This window comes from Schistocerca piceifrons, chromosome 3 (assembly GCF_021461385.2).
Source record: "Schistocerca piceifrons isolate TAMUIC-IGC-003096 chromosome 3, iqSchPice1.1, whole genome shotgun sequence".
NCBI lineage: Eukaryota > Metazoa > Arthropoda > Insecta > Orthoptera > Acrididae > Schistocerca > Schistocerca piceifrons.
Window position 1 is genome coordinate 292091082 of NC_060140.1, and position 18308 is coordinate 292109389.

Sequence of the window (18308 nt, forward strand, 5' to 3'; positions counted from 1 at the left end):
GGGGGAACTGTTGTGTCAGAGTCTGTGTGACGTTAAGTAACCCTAAGGACAGTGTGAGGTACACTCCCTAACACCAGTCTGAACAACTTGGAGAGGAGGAAGATGTAGGAGAGTACGACTTGAGGTCCGTACAGCACACTCCTCTCTCTGACTGTTGAGAAAGGCATGTAATCAGATGCCACAACTCACCACAAAGATGGAGGCAAATATGCCTGTGTTGGAGTCGCTAGCACTACAGTCTAACAAGAGATAAATTACCACCAACTTCTTAGCTATAAATGCAATGTATCGAGGTCTTTAGGTGAGTTATATTAGTGTCAGTCCATGTATAAATATGTAATGCTTTGAATACTGATGTGGTGAAATGAAAAGTGTGACCTATAAGCCAACCTAAGGTGAGTAAGAGGAGTGTACTCACACAAAGCAACAAAACGAATGAGGTCAATGAACTCTAATAGCAGAGTTTTGTTGAATGTACCTTACACTACAACCAATGTATAATCCTGTTTATAAACTGGATGCTCTCAAAGAAGTTGTTGCAAAATAAAGAACCTGTAAACTTTACAATGTGGAACATAATGTTGAAAATAAAAGCTGGCAAGGTCCACTGGCATACAGTACTAGGTGAAAATTTTGTTACCTCAGAGGTCCGAGCTTACAAATTTTTCCCATGGGAAACGGAGGTGTCACGAAGTATAAAATATTCAATAGTAAAGTATTCAGTTTAAGTTAGTAACAAAGTTGGGAAATCATTTCTTGGTGAGAAGAAGTGAAATATTTGTGAAGACGACTTAGATGCCGCTATCCAATGTTTGGTCAGGTAACAAGAAGTGAACTTTGAGCATTGCAAGGCTGGCAGCCAGATAAGCAATTTGATTCTTGAATGGATAGGCGCCAGCACGGACAAGTATATGATGGAAAAGTACGGCAGATGTCATGCGACAACCGCATGACAATCGCAATCGACACAATCATCATGGAACACTCCAGAAGGGTGGTGCAGTGTCCAATGGCTTCTTATAAATAAGCCAACTACCGACTGGAGAGGAGAGCAGATTGATAGTCGTCTGGGACACTACCTCTGTGTTGCTCAGGGTCAAGGTCTGGACTTGTATTATTTGGAACAGGCAGTACTTGGAAAGATTCACTAGCCTTTGCCACAGTATGACTTGTACTTTGAAGACAAGAGTAGTACAATCTAATATGAGCACTTCTGCATACTTGTAAGCAGTAACATGTACATACGGAATGTGGTGGGGGGGGGGGGGGGGGCTCCTGCCAGGGAATGTATTCCTTCCTACCAGTATATGATTTACATGCAGTTTCCGACCAAATCATACTGAGTTCCATGCTCTACACCACTCAACAGTCTCTCTCTCTCTCTCTCTCTCTCTCTCTCTACCCCCCCCCCCCTCCCCCCTTATTATTATTATTATTTTTTTCACGAGGGGGGGGGAAAAAAAAAAAAAAAAAAAAAAAAAAAGCGCACTGGCTGTATGAATGATTTTTATTAAATCTGCGACCGGTTTTGCACCACTTATCGGTGCATCCCCAGGCAATATATGCTATTTATAACATAGTAACGTTGAACATTGCCCTGTAGCCACTCCCCACCATTCACAACCAATATACCATCATCTGGTGAAAATGGTAGTTAAAATTATTAAAAAAGATTTTTAAATTTTAACTAACACTTTCACCAGATGACGGTATACTGGACGTGAATGGTGGGGAGCGGCTACAGGGCAATCTTCAACATTACTATGTTATAAATAGCGTATATTGCCTGAGGATGCACCGATAAGTGGTGCGAAACCGGTCACAGATTTAATAAAAATCATTCATACAGCCAGTGCAGATTTTTCTATGAAAAAAATATCGAAGTTTGGCTGTGGTTGCCCGTCCTATAAAACATGTTATTCAACAGTCTACTTTCAGCCAAGATTGGGGCTGCAATAGGTGGCCCATAAGTAGTTCCTCATCGAAGTCTTCGAACAAGGTAAGTTTCCTTGTCGCATTTTCATGTCTTTTTAACTCCCTCTCAGGACACGACAGGTTGTTCTTATTTTGAAGGCTTGGGGGTGCCCTTTTTCTTTATCCTATAGAGTCCAAAACCCACACAGAACATTCGTATGTGGAATGGGGGAGAGTTGGGGGGGGGGGGGGGGGGTGCAGCCCATGAAAAGTTATCAAAAATTTTTAGAAGTGCTTTTTAAGAGCCACTAATGGCCGTCTGCAATTTTACTCTGCTCAAATTTGTTAGCCATGATGGAGAGCCAGGAAAAGGGCCAACCTCAGCTTCACTATTGTGTTTATGTAGTCCTTTTCATCACTGTTTTCACTAACACCACCCTGACCACTCCCCGTGAATGAGCAGTCAGTAACTGCTGGTAGACCACAAATCAGAATTCTTGTCTGTGCCTTTACAATTGGCTAGTGAACAACAGTAACCAATGGTGACAGGGACCTCTGTGAATATACAGATGTCTACAGGACACAAATTGGGAAGTCAATATAGGCGTCCTGATTATAAAATGATAATGATCACTACATAACAGATGACAACAGTAAAAGTATATTAATTAATTTATTTTGTCACACACTGTTCTAAAAATTCATTTCTGCTTTACTGAGTCATTTGTAAATATTATGATGTCATTTTTCAACTTACCATAGTTTACTGTCTAGCCGGCATCCCACCTCCAAATACCCGTAGTGAATGTGCATCCACACTGGAAAAGTCTAAGGAATTGAATCTGAAGACCCACACACTACATGGGTATCAGACACCAGTACCAAGACTCAAATCAAGGAAAAGCTTTCTCCATTCAACTGAAAGCCTCACTGAACCACCTTTGAACATCAGAGTCAACTCATGGTGTTCCAGATCCAGCCACCTTGCAGGGTGGATAATCCTGACCGAAAGCCTCCCATCAGGTCACAAAGAAAGCTGGTCAATATGGAACACCCTCAACAGGCTGCGTTCTGGAGTTGGAAGAATGAAGACAACCTGAAAAAGTGGGGATTTGCATGCGACTCCACAGCATGTGAATGTGTTGAAGACCAGACAATGAGTCATCATCTTGTCTGAGGCCTATATCCAATGTCATGCATGCCACAGAATGTCATTGATGCCACCAAGGAAGGATGCGAAGTTGCTGCATACTGGTCAAGACACATTTAATTTTAATTGTAATACTTATAGTACCGTGTTTTGGAACATTTTGTATAACTTGTAAGCTATAGTGCGGGTTTCTGACATGATTAAATAAAAAGTGACTCACAACTGAACTCACAAGACTTCTGAGCCCCCCCCCCCCCCCCTCTCCCCGCCAAAAAGAAGCTATTGACTGTCAAGGTATACAAGTTTATCTCAGAAATTGTATGATACATAAGTTTTTGCTGTTACTACTTTATTGTGAGTACCATAACCTAAGGCTTGTGTCTGTTGTCTTGATAATTTATTTTATTTCCGACATTCTGTGAGTACAGGTTAATCTTGGATTTCAAGTTTGGGTTAGTATGACACAGTATTATGTAATGGTTGGTTGATGAAAGATGAAAAACAGGTTTGCCTGAAATGTTGGTCGGGATGAATATAACAGACTTAACAATCCTATTCACTATTTTTACTTCACACCAAGTGGGCATCTGCAATACTCAAACACTAATCCACTTATGGTCAAGTCAGAAATAAGCAAGTTAAGAAACTAATTCTGAAATAAATAAATAAATAATTAATAATTAAGTGACAATGGATGTCTCACCTGCTTGAAAAAATGTGTACTCCAGCTCCAGATGCCCGTTTACGGATGAGACGTGATGCCACTAGAAATTGCAATACAGCCTGTTTTTAATTATATTCTACATACAGGTATTTGATTATTTATTACTTTTACATGTGATGTGACCTGTAATGGAATTATGATAATTAACTTCAAAATTCTGCAGTAGGAACATGCTCTTAATATACTGAAACCCATGGTACTGGTAATTTGATTGGTACTGGTAATTTGACTGAAACACAGGTCCTGAGTAAGTTTGCAATGATTTGCAGTGTTAACCAGTATCTATCTACACACATCAAAAAAAGTTTTGCATCACCTTGGTTCCAAGAGTTTCGGAACCTGTACAGAAAACTGGAATAGAGATCAACATAAACATCATTTCCGCCCTTTTTATTGTACATGAAAACCACATGTTGCATGTTGTACCATGATACTGTGAGACCTTCAGAGGTGGTGGTCGATATTGCTGTACACACCGGTACCTCTAATACCCAGCAGCATGTCCTCATGCATTGTATTCATCGTGGCATATGATCCACAAGTTCATCAAGGCACTGTTGGTCCAGATTGTCCCACTCTTCAATGGTGATTCAGCATACATCCCTCAGAGTGGTTGGTAGGTCACATCATCATTAAAAAGCCCTTTTCAATCCATTGCAGGCATGTTTGATAGGGTTCATGTCTGGAGAACATGCTGGCCACTCTTAGACGAACAATTTCATTATTCTGAAGGAAGTCATTCACGAGATGTGCACGATGGGGGCATGAATTGTCATCCTTGAAGATGAATGCCTCACCAATATGCTGCCGATATGGTTGCACTATCAGTCGGAGGATGGCATTCAAGTATCATACAGCCATTACGGTGCCTTCCATGACCACATCGGTCCACATAATGCCACCTCAGGACAGCAGGGAACCTCCACCTTGCTGCACTCACTGGACAGTGTGTCTAAGGTGTACAGCCTGAATGGGTTGCCCCCAACCATGTCTCCAACGATTGTCTGGTTGAAGGCATATGCGAACCTCATCAGTGAAGAGAATGTGATGCCAACCCTGAGCGGTCCATTCAGTATATTGTTGGGCCCATATGTACTGTGCTGCATGGTGTCATGGTTGCAAAGATGGACTTTGCCATGGACGTCGGGAGTGAAATTGTGCATCATGCAGCCTATTGCACACAGTTTGAGTCGTAATACGACATCCTGTGGCTGCACGAAAATCATTATTCAAGATGGTGACGTTGTGTCAGGGTTCCTCCGAGCCATAATCTGTAGGTAGTGGTCATCCACTGCAGTAGTAGCCCTTTGGTGGCCTGAGCGAGGCATGTCATCGACAGTTCCTGTCTCTCTGTATCTCCTCCATGTCCGAACAACATCGCTTTGGTTCACTCCGAGATGCCTGGACATTTACCTTGTTGAGAGCACTTCCTGGTACAAAGTAACAATGCAGATGCGATTGAACTGTGGTATTGACCGTCTAGGCATGGTTGAACTACAGCCAACATGGACCACGTCCCTCCTTCCTCTTGGAATAATTGGAACTGATCGGTTGGTAGAACCCCTCCATCTAATAGACACTGCTCATGCATGGTTGTTTACATCTTTGGGTGGGTTTAGTGACATCTTTGAACAGTCAAAGGGACTGTGTCTGTGATACAATATCTACAGTCAACATCTATCTTCAGGAGTTCTGGGAACCAGGGTGATGCAAAACTTTTTTGATGTGTGTATTAGCATTCTTACAATTTTGTCAGTGCTTCCACCAGAAATTCATATTCTTATTTTATGTATAAGTACTCTTTTACGACAAATCAGTTACATAGGGAATTGCAGATACAATTCTGAAGACACACTTCTTCAATATTTCATGTTTTTCTCTAATTGCACAACAGTTTCAACAGAACAGTACAGAAGGATGGGCTGCTGCATTGAAGTCATTCAGTAGTCAGTAATACAAGAAAATTCATTTCCAAAACAAGTAATGCCACTTTTTTTTATTACTTACAAAGAAACATAACTCTCTTGACTTTTGATATTTCTCATAGCATGCAAATATGGCATGACACTTGAGTTATACAGCCTTATATGCTGGAAAGGATCTTCAGCAAGTGTTAGGTGTAATTACCACTGCAGCAATATGCGATGTAACTCGCGATACAACACAAAAGCAACTTACATTGGTGGAGCATGTAGAAATGTAACTGAAGTGACTTAACTGGTTCACACTGGGATGACAGCGGTATAACATCAGCAAACCACAGACTGCAGGTTGCTCCATGCAACCGTATTGTACACAGTGCATAGCAGGGGAAACTTAAAGTGATAAAAAAAGTAGTTTTATGTAAAGGAAGCAAATCCATCTCTGGAGTTAGTTTCTTGGGAAATCTTTAATATGATCTCCAATATTTGGTTTTAAGAAAACTATTTTTGAAAAAATAAAAATACAAATAGTTTTTTTTTGTATCTTATAGTTTGATATCAAAGCTTGATAGTGAACTGGTTTTCTTTTCAGTAATGCTCACAGTTACTGTGATACTTCAAAATTAAGTAAACCACAGTATAAATTTTGAAAAGAATGCAATAAAAAATGTAGTCACTGGCTAATTTACGTCTGGTGCATTTTAGGTCATACAATGCTGCATACCAAATGTAGCTCACATATCACATTGTTTTTAACACTAGAAGCAGACCCACATCTCTTTCCAGTCTTGCGTAAATATGTTATATATTTGGAGGTTGTCTTATACAAGGCTGATGGCAACACATCTCACACAAGGCTACTGCTGCCTGCTATGTCCTGTGGCTTGCATGATCACTTGAGTCATTTTGTATCACCGCAGGGAGAACAACACCTGATGACTATGCAGATGACAACACCACGAATGATGCTTGTATCTCTGAAGGTTCGAAAAAATATTGTTATTTTTCTAACATCAAATATTATATAATGCACCAAGTATGATACATAGAATTCAGTTTAAACATGTTGAGCATGCAGAAAATTGTACAGCTAATGTTTGTCCATGTATTAAACAGATGATGATGTCCACCATCTCTCATTTGACATCCACTGCTGAATAAATGTCTCCTTAAGACTTCTGTATGCCCTATGATCTTCAGTCTTGTGGAATCATCTTGCTACTACTTACCTAATATCATCTATCCACCTACCATTTGGTCTTTTCTTGTGTCTTGGTATACAGTAAAGAACTACCCTGGTCCATCTACCATCAATTGCCTAATTAAATATTCTGTCATTCAGCATTATAATTTGATAACAGTCATAATTTATTTATTTTGCCTAGTTATTTCTGAGCTCCAATCCATTTATTTGTTTTCCTGTCAATCCTTGTAAATTCCAAAATGTCTGTCTCTAGCTTTTGAACGATTTTTCTATACAGACTGTAAGCTTTCCATAACAGGCATATTAGAAAATTAGTTTTCAAAATTATGTTTCATTTATAGACATCAACGCAAGCTATTTTTAATTTTCTTTATTTCTTCTGCTCCTCTTCCTGTAGTTGTCGTGAAGTATTCTATTATAAAAACTGATAATCTGGCTGTACAGGGTAATTGTTAATTTGTACAATTTTCTTTCTTATGTGTTAAAAACTTTTCTGGAATTTACACAACCCGTGTTGAGAGGTAATTCACACAAATTGCTCCATTCCACAACTTCATTTATATCCACTGTGTTGTATCCACTTTTAACACCAGGAAGGGTTCTCTCCCCCCCCCCCCCCCCCCCCCCCCCCCTCTCTCTCTCTCTCTCTCTCTCTCTCTCTCTCTCTCTCTCTCTCAATTGTTGGCAGTAATTTTAGGTCCAAAGGTGTATAGTTGTCTTATATATTGTCTGTCTCTTTTTGCGAAGAAGAATAAATACACCATTGTGCCAGTTTTGAGGGATTGTCTTCCTTCAAAAACATTCTGTGAATAACTTTTTAAGTTTAATTTTGATTACATTTACTACAGCTTTTATTTCTGTGTGGCTCAATGAGTAAGTGTCTGGCTACAAATCTGGAAGTCCGGGTTCAATCCTCAGTTGGTTCCAATTATTTTCAATCACTTATCACTTCTTACAACTCTAGCAGTGACTTGTACATGTGAAAGATGGTTGCCCTGGGAGTTAACATGAAACAGCAGTTCCCTCTCTCAAGAGTTTGGGTAATTCAGTACAAAGGTTGGACAAGGGCTATGCCATACCACTTCCAATACGAACATGTCTTGTTAAGCAAGTTAAGCACTAGGAGGAGGACAACTTTACCTTTATTATTTCTATTGACACGCAGTTATCTCCAGGCACATTGAATCACTTTATGCACTTCATCCCACATAACTCCGTAAGCTAGTATTTTCATTATTAACTATGTATGCTTCTGATCACACTCTTGAACTATATAAATATCACCAAAATACAAATAATATATAAACAAATCTTTAAATGGGTGTATTATTTTACTCTTACTTTACTTATTGGATCAAATAATGTTAAAGCACTGAAGGGTGAATTGTATTGGAAATACATCAAAATAAAAATGTAAATTCTTTTAAGTGGATGTCTCAAACAAATTAAGCTGAAGAACCAGTTCTTGTTACCCTATGACGAACATCATTAAATTAAATGCTGGAATTCAAAGAAGCAAGAGACATTTTTCTGTTTGTATCATAGTTACAAGATCTTGCAATCCTTTTAGGAAGTGAATATTGCATTAGAATGTTGTACATCGAGCAAGCAGTAACAGAAACCAAGGGGAAATTTGAAAAAGGAATTAAAATTCAAGGAGAAGTAGTATAACCACAGTCTAACATAACAGTCGCGACACTTCGCCTCGATTTTGTTGCTTACAGCACCAGCAGCGCCCCAAGCGGCTGGTAGGTTGAACTGTGAGTTCGGCGCGATCGTGAAAGCAAATAGTGATTGTTTATTTTGATTTATACAATGATTTTTACCATCGAGAGCGTTTGTAGCGCAATAAATTGCAGCAACAACAGGAAGAAGACACCACAGCTGTGTCTTTTTAGGTTTCCTAAGGATCCTGAGAGGTATATACCATCATGTTACTAAATTGTATCGTCAGGATTCACTTGCAAACTGTATGTGTATAAATGATAAATGTTTCGTTTTAGGAGCAGAAAATGGCTAGTTAATAGCAGACGAGAAGACCTTATGAAGAAACACCCAGTTTACCTGTATAATAATATTAGGTTTTGTCCGCTACATTTCGAAGAAAACCAGTTCATGAACGCAGACAATAACAAACTCGTGTGGAATGCAGTACCCACAGTGTTTGACATCCCAAATAAGCCACTTCTACTGACGATGAAGAGGAAACTGCCACAAAGATTCGACAGTCAATCTAAAGCTGTAGAACAATCGTATGTCACAGAAGCAGCCAGTTCAGCTCTCCATGTATCAGTGCAAGATTCGTGCGAATCGTTACCACAGACGTGCTTTGACGATAAAGTGGTTAGATTAAGTGCAGCTGTTCGTGTCTTACAAAAGCGTGTGAAGTGTCAGATTGTGCAGATCGAGCGAAACTATTACGGGACAAGGAAAGTGCCTACAGACACATTGTTTGAAAATTATTCAAATATTTGGTTTTTCGTGAAATGTAATGTAATCAGCTCATTATAATGTTTTCAGCATATTTCTGCCACTATTTGGCAGTTGCTTGACCCACTTAGAATAATATAAAGATTAAGGTCGTACTCGTGGCAACAGGCGGCAATGACACACACAGTAGGCCTACAGAACGATAAACGAGCTGTCGATCGCTTTTGCATGTAGAGGTACATGTCTGTGCTTCTTACATGTGAATCTGTGTGTTTATATTCTTTTGACATCAACATGGTAAGCTGCAATTCTGTCCAGTGTCACAAGTGTTTCTTCACGAATGTGTTGTAGCTTGCCACTCTATTCATGGTTTTTGTCCATACTTGCGCTTATTTTAGAATCATTAATAGAAACATATATGCCTTCTGATGCTAAACAAACTCTTGGAGGCAAGAAAATAGCTCGAATAATTCGGAAATTACGTAGGAAATGGATGCAAACAAACATTATGCTTACGACGCGTCTGACGTTCACCTTACCTGCCGCTTGGAGAGCTAGTGTCGCTCCATCTGTCAAACGGCAACAACTTTTACAGCAGTAAGTGTCGCGACTGTTATGTTAGACTGTGGTATAACCTTTGAGGTTTGATGATGACACTGTAATTCTGTCACAGACAGCAAAAGATCAGTTGAAAAGAATGAATTGTGGCTTGAAAAGATGTTATAAGATTAATAACAACAAATGTAAATTAAATGTAATGGAATGTAGTCGAATTAAATCAGTCAGTGCTGAAGGGAATCACATACTAAAAGTAGTACGCAAGTTTTGGTATCTGAGTAGCAAAATAACTGAGGATAGGTGAAGTAGAGAGAGATAAAATGTAGGTTAGCAATAGCATGAAAAATTCTTCGGAAAGAGCTGTACTCTAAGAACCTCGGCAACATGTGGGGTGGTCCCACATCCCCCATATGGTCCTGCTCTCTCCCCAAGTGATCTATTTTTGGAGCCCTAAAGAAAGACATTTGTGGCAACTGATTTGCTTCGGACGAAGAGGTGCATGCCTGAGTTCAATCATTGTTCCATAGGTAGCAGCAAAATTTTTCCGTGAAGGCATCAACCATCTTGTCTCACAGTGGGATAAATGTATTAACAGATATTGTGATTATTTTTTAAATAATAAACCATTTACTTAATTTTCTTCCATTTGTCTCATTTTCATTTGACTGCCTCTTATAAGTATGGAAGTTTGTCTGCATGATAAGAGGCTGATCAAATATGTGTACGAAACAGCAAAAAGAAAAGATTTGAGTGTAATAAAAATGAAAGAAAATAATTTTAATTTCTTTTTGAAATGTTGCCTTGGTTTCTGTTACTGTTTGCTCAATGTATAACATTGTAATGTAAAATCCACTTCCCAAAAGGACTGCAAGATTTTGTAACTATGATGTATTATTAGCGAAGGCAGCACTCGTGTTTTCTCTATTATCAGTATGATAAGTGCTGAAAGGAAAAGCTCACATCCAAGCTCACAAAATGTAAGAATAGCTGGGGTGATTACATGGAAAAAATGTGTGTGTAATATGTTCTTAACACACACCAGTTAATATGAAAATAGTAGTTTTCCAGGAATATTTCCTGTGCTTTTTATCTTTCAGTTCTGGATAACCCCCAAACAAATTGAGGACAAGGTAGGTTAAGGTAGAAGATTGCTCCATTTGTAAGTGTGAAAGTGGCTTGTGGGAACGCATTTTTAGATATTCACTTTCACTACTACACCCATAGGGAGATGCCAAATGACAAATAGTTTTCGAAGAGCAAGAGTTAAGTTCTGAAAATGCAAAATATGATATGTAATAGAAATCCCAATCCATAAGTGGCTAAATAATGATAGCAATCCAGCAAAACAGTGGACAACGACAAGAAAAATCCTGAAAGAAATATAGTTTGCATGGGGGGGGGGATAGACAACAGAACAATGAAATATAGAGTGCTACACAGATGATGATAAAGACTATTAAAAATATGGGGAAAAGACAGTATATTGGTACAGGAAATAGTAAACGCAAAGATAGCTAAAATATACTGACAGGAGACCTAAGAATGGACAGACAACTGAGACAAATTATTCATGGGAGAAAAATACTGAACTATTAATAAATAGAAACAAAATAACTGAGTCAGACAGGAACAGAGTACTGAAATAGTACTACTTCATAGCAGAAATAACTAGTGACCCACTGTGCCTTACTATGCTCTTCAGACGATGGTCTTATAAACTACACTTCATACCCATATATCTTAACCCTGTCAGTCAGTCTGCATCATACTCTCTTCTACAAATCAGACTTGTTGATGAACAATGATATATTATTAAAGAAAATAATTATGACAAAGCAGCCATGAATTTTGAGCTACTAAAAACAGCTGTCCACAGCTTCCACAAATAAATCAAAATTATCATCATTCTATACAAAAATATCCATCAAAATGTGAGTGCAGGCAGTAGCACACTGTATGTCCCAAATTTAGGCACTACTTAAATAAATACCTCTAACTCATTCTTCTTACAATATGTCATTCACATGTAGGCTGAAATATATCAGTCCATGAAATTTAAATGCTATCAATACTCTCAAATGCTATCAATATTCTCCAATGTGACAAAGCAAGCTGGGATATTTTTTACTTCCCTTCTTGTTTTGCCATCTACCTCCTTAAAATTCATTTTTTCTTTTTTAACTAATTACCATTAACATATGTGAGTATAATCTGCATTTTCATAAAAGAGAAAGATGGCCCTCAGTTTTAAAGAATGTAACACCAGGTCTAATTTTGTATGTAACTGATTTTCTAATTTATTTTGACTATTCGTAGTTAGTATCTTTTGTTACAGGGTGAAATCAGTAATTGTTTTGTAACTTAAATTCTATTGTTGACTCATAAACAAATATAAATTCTGTAATAATTATAAACATGTGGAAGAACCACCAATAGTATTCTAGAAGGATCTATTTGGCTCGATTCAAAAACATGTTAAGAACACCAGCTCTTAATTAATTCCAAAGTAATTAACAGTTTTGTCAAAAGTGTTTTTTGCGTAACGATATCTGTTAATTTCATCATTTAAACAAATCATTCATCCTAACTCTTGTAGTAGAAGAAACTGTTAATAAGATGCAATTTTTTGATGTACTCAGTTAATTTAATGAGTTAAGTTTTAATTGTAATTTCTGTAACTTTAACATCAAACAATGTGTAGTTTCAGTGCCTATTACTGTGAGGATATATATATAAGGGCCCAATTTTTGGTCCCGAGACTGTCAGTCCATGGCCGAATTTCAGACGAGAAACCTGTAATGGTTTGATCAACAACAAGGCATCCACTTAACTGTGGAATAAGTGTAACACAATTAGGCTGTGTGTTAAAACAATGACAGTGTCTGTTCCATAGTACCTTTTTATTCTTGAAGAACTGAGTAATGTGTGGTTAGGCTTTTATTGCTCGTAGATGTTCAACAGTAAGCTATTGTAGCAGTATGTGGATGTTTGCCTGCAAACTATTAATGAGGCTTATCGGAAGTTAAACAATAGTGTGCTGGCCAAATAACTGTGTATTATTGGGGGTTGGGAACAGTGAAAGTAAAGAACTGTGAAATGCAAATGTGCACCTGTTGGCTACATCATTTTAAGTAGTCAATGTTGAACTTACTATCCCCCCCCCATTTTTCAGCCAGTATAGCAACACAGTACGTCGACACCAAGGACAATCAACAATGAAATAAAGCAGGCATCACACAAAGTATTAAGCATTTTGGATTTTACTTTAAAAAGTCACACTGAAGACTGTGCATGCTGTAATACTTCAGCATTGAACAAATTATTTTGCCAATTAAATTTAAATTAAACTATTATTGCATACCTGAGCTATCTTGAGGAGTCATGTGCCTTTCCAAGACCTTCGTTATAACTTGTATCCATTCATCTCTGTCATCCTCAGTTTCTGCAGACAGATGATATGCTCTTTCTGGTGTCCGTAAGGTGAACGAAAATTTCAGGTCCTTTGCACCTGGTGGAACACCTACTCTCACACTATAGCCATCTAACATATGCCCAAGGAATATCTCACCTTTTGGATGTGCATCCTAGAATTCAACAGATTACATTTTTTTTTTATTTCCAAATAACTGTTTAAAAAATCTTAATATCTACTAAAGAAAGTCAAATGATTCAGGCAGCACTATAAATAGCTGCTGCAAACAAGTAAAAATAGTTTTAAAGATAAGTTGTTAAATTATATAATGAACTACTGATGCATACACACAGACATACAACATTATAAGCAAGAGTAACACTTTGGTGGCCACACCCGAACATAACTTGGACACAATGCTGTGTCTGAAAGACCACACCCACTCAGGTCACGATTTTCTGGACACAAGCCACCTATTGCTTGAAAACTGAACTTATAATGTATGGACATCTTGCTACCTGCCCTTGACAGGTGCTGCCCTCTGTTGTCAATTTCTAGAATTATTTCAAAAGAAACATCAGTGAACTTGAACAGCTGCTGTCACAAATGGTTGGGCCAATATGTGATTGCACTAACATAATTTCATGTATGAACTTGTTAGCTTTTGCAGTCAGCTGTAATTTTGTTACAAATATATCACATTCATTGAGTAAGAAAGAAATTTTGGAAGCTCAAGAGGAAGAAATTTCATAGTAACTCAACTTGTGATATTTATTTTTTTCCCAGAAGGGTAATTATACTTTCTGTCATCATTATTTTAAAATTTGTAACCTACCGAAGAACTAAAGTAAACACGAAAAATAACTGTTGAAGTGTATTCTTTTTTTACTATGTATTACTTTTTAATAAATATAAATTACATACATGCCAGTAACACTTTAAATAATGGCACAAATGGCTGTTTTTTTTAGCCCAAAATTCTACTGAGTAGCTGTCTTCAAAGTATTAAAAAACATAATTATTGTAGATTAAAAACCTTGATGATTTAAATTACAAAATCATTTTGAGTTAAAAACTTGGTGATATATTATTTGTGTGTGTGTGTGTGTGGGGGGGGGGGGGGGGGGGAGTAGAGCGTGACAGGTGAGCTGCAAAACCATTTCATTTAATAGTTTTTGACTATTACACAAATGAAGGCTGAAGATGCTGCTCTCCTAATTACAAAGGAGTTTCAAGTGCTTCAAAACCTTTTGTTGAAGAAATAAGTTCCTCTGCAGACTTTCATCATGATCAAGACTCTTTGTCTTCCAGGGTTTTGCCATCAACAGTTTTCTTGGCTGTCTCTACCAGCTCATCATTAAGCAGGATTTTTGTACCTGAGTCCAGGTGTTGGCATCTTTGTGAGCAGCATTTTAAAGTTTGGGAATATAGTTTGCTACATTTGAAAATGGGTTATCCACCTGCTGCCAGATCCTCAGGATCATCATCAATATTCTGCACAAGTTACTCCATAATTTTATGGAATTTTCTCAAACTGTACTCCAAGCAGTCAATAGCATTCTTGATACTGGAGGTATATGTTCTTGCACAGATGCATCATCACTGTGATTCAGAGGCACTTTTTGAAGGAACAGTCTATGATAAAATCACATATTTTATTGTCTCACATACTGGATTAGGCTTTTAACACTGAGTGGTAGCAACTTCACAAATATTTTCCATTTTTCCACTGAGTTTCCACTGGGTGAGAAAAGGCACTGTCCAAAAAAGAAAGAGCTTTCATTGGCACTTAGGTGTGAAATATTTTTCAACTCTTATGACAAACTCATTGTGAAACAAATCATGGTGGTGGTGGTGGTGGTTAGTGTTTAACGTCCCGTCGACAACAAGGTCATTAGAGATGGAGCGCAAGCTCGGGTTAGGGAAGGATCGGGAAGGAAATCGGCCGTGCCCTTTCAAAGGAACCATCCCGGCATTTGCCTGAAACGATTTAGGGAAATCACGGAAAACCTAAATCAGGATGGCCGGAGATGGGATTGAACCGTCGTCCTCCCGAAACAAATCATGAAGGAGCTCTATGTACTCCATGTGCTTTGAATATTTTTGTAGTAGACTGGGTATTTTCAGGATCAATTTTTTCCAGTGCTGTTGGTGTAACAGATTTATCACATGCTATTAAAGTCAACTGCTCTTTATTCTTTTAAGCACCTACAGCACTCCTGTCTTTTTGTGAAAGTAATGTTTCGAAGGGTAACATTTTAAAATGTAAGCCCATCTCATCATCACTATATAGTTGATCAAAGTTGTAACCCCTTTCTCCTCCAAATCTTTGAATTCTTCACAAAAAGGGAATAGCTGCTACATCATGTGCTAGTAACGTTTTATTATTGTAACTGCTGTACCTTTTCATGTTTTCCACCTACATAACCCACCTCCATTTTCCAATAATTTTGCCTATAATTATACGGTGTAAAATCCACATAAATCTACTACACTGCTGTTGAAACCAGACACGATTAGCTGTTCTTGGGAAGGTCAGCTGTTTCATGAGCTATGTTACCAAGAGTTCGAGTTGAAACGCCATGCTTACTAGCAACTGCAGACATTACCATTATCAGAAAAATGTAGTGATTATGGTGAAACCAATACATATTTCTGTTTTAAAGCTGGGATGTCCTAATTTGGTAGTGCTCTCTTTGAATACTTGCCTAAAACTAAAACAAGCATGAACTAGAATGATGCCGTTGCTTGTAAATGCAGACGTGAATGCTTACCATTGTAGAAAGCATCTACTAGCACCATTAACACACAATGAGGAACCAAGTGTCACTAAGGGATTTATGTACAATTGTGCAGAAATGACAATGATAATGAATCCTTTAACATCAATATAACAACCATATCAACTCATGTAAAAGTTTAACAGCAGATTGAACTTTACTTGTATTCTACAGGAGGAATAGGGATATGAAAAGAAACAGTCATTCAAAGCAAAAGAGTTAGTAAGCATGGGCTCTAAAATGCATACCTTAAGAGCTATGAACACTTCCTCATCTTTGATACTGTGAAACAGATCTCTTCGCTTTCCATATTTTGGGAGACAGTAGTATGGACTGAAACAAGAAAAAGTTGTCTGCAGAACATGAGCTCTAAAATGCATACATTAAGAGATATGATCACTTATTCAGTAGAAGAGACGTGTCTCACAATAACAAAGATGAACAAGTGCTCATAGTCCTTAAGGTACACACAATAAAGCCCTGTTTACTGGACATTTTCTTCTTGTTTCGGTCCATACTCATCATCATCATCAGTTTTCTGCTATATTAGCAGGTTCTTTGCATCTCCACTTCATACGATCCAGTGCTTCCTTCTTAATGCCAGTGTATGTGCTGTCCTTCAGGATCTGAAATCTCTTGCTCCCTTGCCACCTCTTCCCTACCACATACTCTTCTATATGCCATATTACCACCTCTCAAAACACGGTGGAGAGCGAAGAGCTTGCAGCAGATGAGATTTGTTCCACAGCATCAAAGGTGAATTGCGCATACCAAGTGTGATAAAAAAGTAACAGGACTTTTTTTAATCTTGTGGTCATTGAAGATCCGATTCTTTTTAAAAAAAAAAAAAAAAAAAAAAAAAAAAAAAAAAAAAAAAAAAAAAAAAAATCCAGTTGGTACACATTCCTGATTAATGTTTGAATTTTCAGTTTTTTTAAGTATTTAGTTTACTGCTGACAGCCAAAAAGGTTATAGATATTTTTTGAGTTCTCAGTGAATTTTTACTTTCGAAAAAGATGGATCAAAGAATTTGCATGTAATTTTGCTTGAGAAAGGGAATAAAGTGCAGCACCACATTCGAAATGTTGACTGTGGCATCTGGTGAATCTACTATGAATAAGATGTGAGTTTACAAGTGGTGTAAACTTTTAAAAGAGGGTCGAGAAGACAGAGATGATGACAGCCATGGACATCGTAGAACATCAATTGCTTACGACAGTGTGGAATAAGTAAACTGTTCTGGGGAACACCGAATCACCATCAGAGAGATTACTGATGATATCGGAATATCCTTTGACTTATGCAAAACAATTTTTTCAAATGTTTTGGGCATGGATAGTTGATCACGAGTTCCTGCCTTATGGTTGTACAGTCAATAAGGAAAACTGCCTGGAAGCCAAACGTCATTTGTGTGAAGCAATCTGAAGAAAATACCAGAATTGTGCAAAACCACTCATGGGAATTGCTACACAATAATGCTCGCGCTCACACCTCAGTTGTTATTGATTACTTTTTGGAAAAAGCAAAACCTTTATGTTGCCGCCACCACATTTGCCGGACATGGACCCCTGCAACTTCTTTCTATTTCCAAGGCTGAAGAGAACTATGAAAGGACATAGTTTTGCCACCACTGATGAGATAAAAACAGAACTGATGAAGGAAATGAACACCATAATCAAATGTGAGTTCCAGAAGTTCTCCTGAGATTGGAAAAAGTGCAGGCACAAGTGTAGTACATCTAATAGGGTATACTATGAAAGGGACAAAGTGGATCTTGAAGATGATGATGATGATGATGATGATGATGATGATGATGAATAAATAAAGATTATTTAAGAAAAACAAAAATTTCCATTACTTTTTGATCACACCTTGCAGCTATTAAGATATGCATTTTAGAGCTCATGTTTACAAGACTTTTTTACTTTGAATGATTGTTGGGTTGGGTTGTTTTGGGGAAGGTGACCAGATAGCAAGGTCATCGGTCTCATTGGATTAGGGAAAGACGGGGAAGGAAGTCGGCAGTGCCCTTTCAAAGGAACCATCCCGGCATTTGCCTGGAACGATTTAGGGATATCACGGAAAACCTGAATCAGGATGGCCGGACGCGGGATTGAACCGTCATCCTCCCGAATCAAGTCCAGTGTCTAACCACTGCGCCACCTCGCTCAGTCGAATGATTGTTCCTATCATGTACCTGAGTACTGACCACTC

At 38.0% G+C, this 18308-nt stretch overlaps 1 protein-coding gene across 1 annotated transcript in view; it reads right to left on the reverse strand.

Moving 5' to 3' along the window:
• The window catches only part of LOC124789558 (arf-GAP with dual PH domain-containing protein 1-like), a 133194-nt gene that overhangs the window by 25785 nt on the left and 89101 nt on the right, over positions 1-18308 (reverse strand). The window contains exons 6-7 of the mRNA XM_047256962.1: positions 13264-13486; positions 3768-3828 (exon numbers count right to left, since the gene is read on the reverse strand). Of these exons, the coding sequence (XP_047112918.1) occupies positions 3768-3828; positions 13264-13486 (284 nt within the window). The remainder of the gene's footprint in view (positions 1-3767; positions 3829-13263; positions 13487-18308) is intronic.